The sequence below is a fragment of the Dufourea novaeangliae genome, unplaced genomic scaffold, assembly GCF_001272555.1.
Source record: "Dufourea novaeangliae isolate 0120121106 unplaced genomic scaffold, ASM127255v1 scaffold1, whole genome shotgun sequence".
In the NCBI taxonomy this organism is placed as follows: Eukaryota; Metazoa; Arthropoda; class Insecta; order Hymenoptera; family Halictidae; genus Dufourea; species Dufourea novaeangliae.
This window is the reverse complement of record NW_015373885.1, coordinates 2,653,606-2,663,622: the sequence shown is the minus strand read 5'-3', so window position 1 is coordinate 2,663,622 and position 10,017 is coordinate 2,653,606. Positions and strand designations below refer to the sequence as shown.

Below are 10,017 nucleotides of genomic sequence, written 5' to 3'. Positions count from 1 at the left end.
CAATGTTATGAAAGAATTCTCGAAACAAAAAATAACGACTCACGCCACTTTCATAATCACCAGCATAATTGATCGAAGAAATTTAGAACGGATTTATGTAAGTCTCAAATGGTTGAAGCAGTCGTGATTTACGGTGAAAAATGTATCAACAGTTGACTTGAATATCATCACGCGTGTTTCCCGATACGTTCTGTCGTGTATTACATTACCAGCTGTGTTGTATTAATGAAACAATAATTCATTATGTCTCGTTCTTTGCATAGTAAAACCGTTTATCTGACTGTACGTGACAGGTGGTTCACATCGGCGAATAGAAACAAATTCACGATCAAAACGTAGATTAGCTCGCCGTCGTACATATTTTACGTGTTCTATGACGTTGTCGATCGTCTGCGACGTATGCCCCCGATACGGTCAACGCTCCAGTCGATCGTTAATATTTATATCATCGATACGGAGAACGATTAATTCAGCTTTATCGGTAACAGTGTGTGGCGTGCGGTTTCTGAAACTTTACGTCACGATATATCTGTTTCCCCTGTTTTTCGCTTAAACTTTCCTAATAGGAATACTAGTATGAAAAAATAAAAACGGGTCATTAATCATTTCGAATCGCTACACTGCTTAACGTAAATTAAATTTAGTACGGCTTAATTTGAAAGAGAACAAACGTAGCCTAAATGAAACTTGACGACCTGATTTTATTAAACTTTGTTTGTAGGTTTCACTTTTTATGTATTAATTTCTACACTATGGATGTGTACAAATCATTAAAATTTTTACCGACTAATTATTAAAAATGGGAAATAAATCGAAACTTTTTTTATATAGAGGATTTATACAGAATTTTACTTAAAGTTTCTCTGTTATTACATTTTTAAGTCCTACAGTTGCACATTTATAAAAGTCTTTAAAGTTGCCGTTTATTATAGAGAATAAAATTATGTTTTCCTTAAAAGTTGTTTCAAGGTCACCTTATATATTTATTATAAGTGAATTAACTATCGTAAGTATGTAACAAGAAGTGGATTCTGTGAGCTATAGTACAGTACAGTGCACTCAAGGTCACACGCAGGCAAGTGTTACCTGAACAAATAAGAACAGAGATTTCAGATAGTCCGTAGATTATTTAGAGGACACGTTCCAAGTTTGCGGTCGCTGCTATTAGGTGCAGTTGTCAGTTTCAAAGTGACCCATAAACTTTCGCTAATCGTGTAATGTACTCCTCCTGATTGTAAATGGTACAGGCAGAATTATATATCTTTGTCCTTGTCTATTTACCTTATGACCATAGATAGTGTGAAGGACAATTTCAAACGATTTAATCTTGTTTTCATACCGTTGTAAAAATCAGACGGGAAAAGAAAATGCGCTAATAAAATAGCTTAATAATGAGCGTATGGAAGAAAATTCTAAATCTTGTTAACAATAGGAATTTTAATAACGTTAATAATACAATTGACTGTCAAACTATATTAACTGCAATTCTTGATGCAAAGGGCAGAATAGGAAATGGTTTCTCGTGTAGTATAAAATTATTTACGAAGTCAAGACTGTATTCTACGACTATTTGAGTAGCTTCGACATAAAACAAAAACATTTAATTGTGAATGCATTTAATAGTGTATACCTTATTCGATTTCATTGATAACGATTGTTTGATGCATCTTCAAATAAATTTCCTAATTAATTACACGGAAAATGTTTTACTTATCAAAAGAAGATAAAGAATATTTTAATCCAATTTCGTTGATTTGTACATTTTTCACTTGTCTACTTACTGAAAATTGGTCTCAAACAGCCATTTCCTTCCGTAAACTAGATTTCAACCACAAACAATTCAACGGAAACATTAACTTTAACAAACCGATCAGTCCTTCGATGAGATACGCTGTCAGTACACGCTGCCGACTATTCCACAATTTTTTTAATCACGATATGCACGGTCAGATTCTAGAATTATAAACGATAAACCCGATCTGGCTGGATGTTTGAGTTACGCTGTTTGATCCCGGGTTGAATGTTTAACCGTGAGTAATGTCAGCAATCTTGACGGTATCCCGATATCCGTACTAGGATCTCGAACGGGTGTCCGATAGCAGGAGTAGCTCATCTTTTGCATGATTCAGTTGTCTGTCAGGTGCGAGACGCGTTACACCGACCCCTGCCGCGCTACCGTTTCCCTGTAATTCTTTTCCGTCTGTTGTCAATGTCAGTACGATTAAAGGGAGAGAAATATGAATCTGTCAAAGTGGAATTTTGTTTCCGTGGTGATGGTGAGTAAAAGTCAATACATTGATTGGCATTTTCTTCGTAAAAGTCTTCTGCGTGCACGGTACAGAAGCGATAAAATTGTTGAACTGTCTAAGTATACAGTAAATTTTCGTTTAATGGTAAATTGAAAAGATACAATGAATTTTCTTCAGAAAAAGTTATCTTTCTATAAAATAAAGTCTAAACTGTTGTATGTTTTTTAATTTCAGATAAATATTTAAATAACAATATTAATTTTAGTCTCTTCTTATTAAAGAATTTTCTTTATCTAAATTTTAAGTGAGGCTTCAGAAAACTTATTTTTTAGTTTTACGTATAATTTTCAGGTATATACGTACATAAGGATTGTAGCAAAAATTAATTTCGTGTTATCATATATCATACACAGTGTCTCAAGTTGGGTAGTAAAGTGATTGGGAGGTGATTCTATAAGAACAAAGTAAGTCGAAAAAAAAGAATAAATATTGTTCGGTTGAGGTTTCGTTTTCGAGAAAATTAGGTCTGAGCATTCATCTGAAACGCGTGTATTCCTTTTGGCAATAAATAGAAACGGTCTGCAGTGAACAGACGCGTTAACCAAGTCATTGCCTGTGTATCCAACAAACTTTAAAATTTGATTATCTTTAAAACAAAGTATCACATGAAAAAAAATTTATTCTTCTTTTCGATTTATTTTTGCTTATAGGATCACCTCTCGCCTAATTGTACTATCCGACCTGAGACACCCCATATATGTTTTAATCTATTTCAAGGAATCATGAATTAGTTTTACTGTCAACGGACGTAGTACCACTTGAAGAATTCGTACCGTGCCCTAAGTTAATATATGAGTAGTGTCCAATATCAATAATAATTTACTGTCAGTGAAATCATTATTTCATATATACCAACTTAAGGGGATACACCATCTGGTAGACCGAAAAAAAATAAATTAAAAATTTTGTCACATGTAATTACTGAATAAAATATTGGGATCTTTTTAAGGGAAATTAGGCAACATTTTTACTTTCTTTTCGTAGATTAGTTATTCTTTAAAATTAGAAAATTACGGAGTTATACAACAATGTCTATCCTCACGTCTGGTATGATCTTGTTAGCCAGCAGCCAACAGATCTCCGAAACTATTCGTCCGATTAACTTTAAATTTGTACATATTATTCCTTATAAAATTAAAACGTAAACTTAATAATAAAGAAATGGCAGCTTTATAAAGAACAACATTTTTTCACTCAAAAATATTAACCTTGAAAATTCATAAAAATTAACAAATTAATATATCAAAAAAATTGTAAACTACATCAAAGATAATTTTATAAGGAATAATGTTTCCAAATCTGAAGTTAATTGGGTGAATAATTTCGGAGATTTGCTTGGTGCCGGGTGCCGGCTGACAAGATCCTGCCAGACATGACGGTAGACAAAGTTGTATAACTCCGCCATTTTGTAACTAATGTGTGAAAGTGAAATTAAAATGTTACCTAACATTCCTTAAAAAGATCCTAATATTTTATTCCATAATTATCTGAGAAAAATAATTTTAAATTTACCTATTTCTTTTAGGTTTACAAAATGGTGTAGCCCCTTAGATGAAGGGTAAGAGGAAAAACAGAGGATGTTCGTACTTATTGATTTTAGGGGGAATAACTCATTCCGTCGGTGGCACTGAGGCTACAGAATTGTGGAATTACAAAGGTTCACACCGTAGAAATATCCACCTAAGATAACAGTAAAGATTTGATGTCACTGATTAAAAACCGGAAAGGAAGCTAATAAAAACAGCTTTTCTCGATAAAACTTTTCGTGACATACTTTATTTTCCCGTTTACCCTGCAAGCATTCCATCGTCACGTTTTCATTCCTGTCTCACCAACTGCTAAAACCACGGATGAGGCAGAGTTCATCCCGCAAAAGGCTTTTGTTTACAACTTTCCTAATCTTGTGTCCGCGATCGGAATTCTTATCGCAGCTATCGTTAATCTCCACCGGTATCCCGGCGAGTATGCCAGGCTCCGGACAGCAACAGCAGAAACGTCACGTACCGATGTCCTCGGCGAACCAATCACCTAACGTGCCACCCTACTGGGAGCATATTCTCCGTGAGTTCGTGTACAAGACGATCTCGCAGCCACCACTGGACAACATCAACCTGTACAAACGTCTGTTGAACGCGCCGTTTTACGGCGGTCCGTTCGCAATGCCACCAAACGACGTGGCTAGCGTCGTTCTGTCGCGTGGCGACGTTTATTATCTACCGAATGGCCATTGGCTCCTGTGTCAGGAGGGATGCATCGACTGCGAAGTGTGCGTCGAACACACACATCCATCGCTGAAGTGGGTCCTACGGAGGATCAAGAGGACACCGGTTCACGGCCCACCGCGACAGGATCTACAATTGACGGTGATCCCCCAGATCGATGGTAGCTACCACATGAAAAACCTATGGCCCAGGTCGTACGTCTACGTGACCACTCAGGCCGAGCAAACTGCGTACGGGAACGAGAGAGTGGCCAGCTATCCTGGCGGCGGGACTGGTTACGAGAATCCCGAGGATGGTTCCGCGGGGCAGCACCGGAGATCCAATAATTTCTGGAGATTCGTCGAGAGGGGCTCGTTGGCCGAGCGACGCGTGATCGGAGAACAGAACAACGGGTCAGATCCTCGACAACACTTCGAAAGTGGTCCCCGTCAGAGTCATGACGTCACTGTGACAACGGTGACCGAGGGGACTACGGAGGGGGTTACGACGTTCAATTCTGGGATACCGCCTCGAGTGAAACCCGATAGACGGGAAGTGAATGATTCGACGCTGACTGGGTCGAACGAGAATGGGAGGAATCGATTGAAACCGTTGATACCACGGTTGATCCTTGGAACTGATCAACTGGGCCAGAGACACTTGGTGCACGTGGTGCCTGCTGATGCGGCTGGCAATAGGAACTTGACGAGGTCTGTTCTATCGGATGGTCTGAACGCTGCTGGTGTTGGCCAATATCAGAATAGGACTGCCTATCAGAAGATTCTGAAGAGGATATATGATTCATTGAGCAGCAACAGGAGGTCCATTGAAAGCTTTCTGGAGACCCCGTCGCAGATAGGTAATTTTGAAATACACATGGTGTTTTTAATACGTTCAGCACGGCGTGATTCACTGGTGGGTCATTGGGTAATGCACTTATTTGCCGATGTGACACACGGATGAGTCACCATAGGTAAAATATTTATGATAACGATAGAAACTAATGCAATGTAGCAGTAGCACCACATATAATGCCACATTATTTTACAATTTCCTGTTAAAAAAATCTTACATCTAATAGGTAAAAAGATTGGAAACTGGAAAATTAGAGGGAGTAAACGTTTTATGAATTTCATTGTCGTCCTGACCGTGTCAACAATTATCTCATGATAACGGAAACCAGCCAGGAATTCCTTTCTAGTTTTTCTGTATATACACAAGTTTTATTTTTTATAAAGATTAAATTGATATCATTCAAGTCTGCGTAACACATAGGTCAGAGAAACAAAGCATAATCATACATTCTCAAGTTCGTTTATTTAACTTTATTGTCGCGTCCGTCCGCGCGGATTCTCTTTCGAATCCGCCTGGAGTTGTAAATTCCAGGCTCGACCGTCGTGGTATGCGTACAGTTGCGACTGTTGCCCGCCAAATTAATATTAGGAAACTGTTTCAATATTCTCTTAGTGAGAAGGAATCGTATAATTGCTCGACCGGTGGACCTGATAATTCGCGAGTTTATAATCGTGACTTGTTGATACGAGAGTTCCGACGACTGATTGGAGTCCTAAAGACTGCTCGAATACGAGTGTTTGCGAGTGAATGTTGTCGAATGCTGAATTGTCGATACGAGTGCGAGTACTGTCGAATTACGAATATTTGAGTCCGTGTGACTCTTGTCGATACGAGTGCGTGCGAGTGAATGTGTACGAATGAATGTTCGAATACGAATGTTCGAGTTTCGTGTGACGTCGCGCTTCTTTCAAGTTCGCCGAAGGCGTTACCAAAATTCGCCTCCTTATTGTCCCGGGGGGGGGGGGGGGAGGCAAATTCCTGGGTTTTTCCAAGTGACGTGGAGGTGGAAAACGTCTCCTTCAGGGCGAAGCGGACGCCAGAAAAATTTCACGCACGTGGTCAGGGTGCGACTTGACCGCGACGAATTTTCGAGTCTCTCAACGGTAGGGTTTATGGCTATATTATCTGCGAGTCAGCGCGGCCTGGTAAGGCCCGGAGCGGATGGGTCCCAGGTTACCGTGCGCATGTGGCGGACTGCAGACCAAATGTTCGAGTCTTTTGTCTCTATTCCCTTTTGTCAACGAAATTGAAATTGCAAGGGGCCGATCTCGAAAATGTTTAAACTGCCTGGACGAAGGAAAGAAAATAATCAAAAATAACGGTATCGTCGAACTCTAAAGCCGTCGTTTCGGGTCTACGACGGAACACTTATAGTCTTCGGTTCCTTCGATTTCGTGAGTTAAAACTAATATTAGAAGCTTTAAATTTAAAAATCTTCCATTTTATTGTATTTTACACAGTTATATAACCCGCCTACTGCATCTCTCTGGCATTTTATATAAAAATTTATTTTTATAAAATCAATGATCAGTAGCCATTTTAGAATTATTTAAAATACTTAACTAAACTTTTTCTAAACGATGCGTTTGTTCACGATAAATAACGAACTTAGAGTCACAGTAACACCGTTTTTCTAATGTTTGTGTGTCATTTAAAGAAGTTTCGTACTGTCGATCAGCAAGAATGTTTTCATATATTGTCACTAAAGTGATAAAATACCTAAGTGTCTATTGCAACAGAGATGCTAACTAGCGGTACGAGCTATAAGTGATGAAGTCCGAACTTCAGTTTTAATAATTATCTTCGTTTCTGTTTTAGAACGTCGACAGACTGAAGATCATCAGCTACAAGAAACAAGGAATAGTCTTGCAGCGTTGAGACAATTACACAGTCTGCATCGGGATTATAATGAGGGAATTACAAATGGAACTATAGCGAAACGATGGCCCCTTGTTTTAACTTGGAATAGACAGAGGAGAAAGTCCGACGATGAGGCGAATTCAAATGCTATTAAAAGTAATATAATTAATCTGAATCATACTTCGAACAATAGCCACGATTTGGATTGGAAAACTCGGAATGCTTTAATCAATGTAACGTTTGATCGCGTCGCTAATGAGAACACGAATGTTTCCGAACATTTTAATTCGCATGTAATTAATTCTTATTATTACAACGGAAACGCGAGCAATGGCAATTCGAAAACCAGTGATCCCCGCATCACGATTGAGGAAAGCAAATTTGAACCGCGAATGTTTAAAATAATTTTCACTACCGAATCAACTACGAAATCTTCGAATAAATCTGACGTAGTCATGAATTACAGAAGAAATAGCGTACCAAATAGGGTGAGATTGAATTATAATGACACTAGAAATACTTCTACATGAAAATACAGAAATATTCACTTTTTTAAAGATGAAACTTATCCCTAATAGAAAAATGTATAGTGAAAAAAGTACATGTAAAAGTAGAACGATATAGTAATGTAATTAATCTTAACTTTGCTATGTACGCCGTATTACGATCGTAACTGTAAGGTAAAGCAATAGGGTATGAAAAGTTCTATGAATTTATAAAGTTGTATATGAATTTTTCACGGAACGGCACGTTACTCCTACTTTGTAGATTATGCAATTTATATTTAAAGTTTTCGTACTTTCAACTGCGAATAATTTTCAATTTTTCACACCATTCCATCAAAATCAACTACAAGTATCAACTAATGACTTCTGTTAGATTATTCTTGATAACATCTTCAATTTTATGGTTGCTTGCATTTTTTCATTGTAATTAAATGTATCAGCTAATAAAGGTTCTTATTTCGAATTCAATAACCTAAACATATACATATAAAGTAACCTACTATATGTATCAAGAAATAGATCACTATTTCTCGTGAAATTCCATGTCTGTCACCGCAATAATTCAAATCCCTATGCTTTCCTAACAATATTTGAGATTTGTCTTAAATATTCTGCGCCATTTTCAATACACAGAACATCGAAGAGGTGTTCTGAACATAAACTGTTCTGACACTATCAAAACCATAGTGAATTACTTATTAGAGACATTTATGAATTTATGTAACTTACAATTAAATAGATTACTATCGTTAGTCAGTATAATCCTCCACTATTCCACGATCACCGCACATACGACTTCGAAACATTTTTCAAGTAAACAGCAAAATTGCAGAAAAGTGAATGAATTTTTAGATCGTCACAGTACCACGAAATTTACTTAAAATATTCTATTACCCCGTATTTCATATAAGTACTCATGTACGTTTTAGGCGCTCAAAACCCGCAGTCTACTGATCGCATAATAAAACAAACTAATAGCGCCGACCCTAGCGATGTCACTTAACACCGTAAGCCCGCGGGTAGTTCCGTCGTCGGCACCGCTAAGAGGATCGACGATCCTTAATCAGGCCTGGCGCGATCGTTTAAAACGATTATAACCCCTCCTTGCCTCCCCCTTCCTTCCCGGTATCACGAACCATCGCACCAGTCTCACGCATTATCCAGCGAGTCGGAAGGGTGGCAATGTGTCCCTCCGCGTGTGACCTCCACGAACGTGCTCAACCCCTTCACCGTAATTGCGTGGCAATGGAAGCGGTGTGTGCTGCACGTATACAGTATGTATTCACCGTGTATCCAATTGTGGCGCAACCACAGGGAACATGGTTCCTCATGAACATTGTAGCACAACAGAGAAGGAGATGGGTATCAGGAAAATTGTAGGACTATCGAAAAGAAGATGATTCCTTACGGAAATTGTAGCATATTCGAATAGGAGATGGTTCCTTATAAAAACTATGGCACAACTATAAAGGAGACGGTTCTTCATCAAAATTGTGATATACCCTAAAAGGAGATGGTTCCGCATGAAAATTGTAGATCGAATTTGAAAATTTGTGGAAAATTGGGATATCTAAATGTTCAGTATTGGTATATAAGTTCACAATATTATTTAACCATGTTATATATCATTTATAGCGTACCATGTGCGTGCCATCTGTGTTGACTCTAACACAAGTAGAAAGACCGTGTAGTAATTAGTCACAGTAAATCATTTTCAAAAGCATTATAAATTTTCTCGGAGTGGAGAGTCTATATGAAAAGATTCTATTCTATAGTTACAATTTGTTTGTCCATGTATCAAAGAGGTATTAATCTACCATTGGCTCTGTTGATTCTAAGTAGAAATAACGTACATTAATCAGACGCACCAGTCAACCATATTCAAAAGCACTAAAAATTTTCTCGGTATCGCGGCCCCACACGAAAGAATTCTATTCCAAATTTATAACTTGTCTTTCCACATACTATAGTAATACTAACGTCGTGTGTTGCTTGTAACTAGAACTAGTACGTAATAGTTTGACAAGCTAGAGAACACTACTCAAAAGCACACTGCTTGAATTCCATCGTATCAAAAACAGAACCTGATACGAGCAAAACTTCATTCTACATTTCCAACTTAATCATTAGACTGCGGATTTTGTGCATTGATCGCATAAACGATTCTCTAAAATTCAGTACATTTAACCTTCTAATAAACGTCTCCAAGGTTTTTACTTTCTGCCCAATCTTATTGGAGTTTCAATGTGACACTAAAATTTCTCTTCGATCCAATCTCTTTAAAGT

At 37.8% G+C, this 10,017-nt stretch overlaps 1 protein-coding gene across 1 annotated transcript; it reads left to right on the top strand.

Moving 5' to 3' along the window:
- Positions 1-2,237: 2,237 nt before the first annotated feature.
- On the top strand, positions 2,238-8,734 carry LOC107193356. Its single transcript, XM_015582770.1, has 4 exons — positions 2,238-2,276; positions 4,241-5,369; positions 7,184-7,381; positions 8,661-8,734. Exons 1-4 carry the CDS (start codon positions 2,238-2,240, stop codon positions 8,732-8,734), a joined length of 1,440 nt encoding a protein of 479 aa, XP_015438256.1.
- The last annotated feature ends 1,283 nt before the right edge of the window (positions 8,735-10,017 follow it).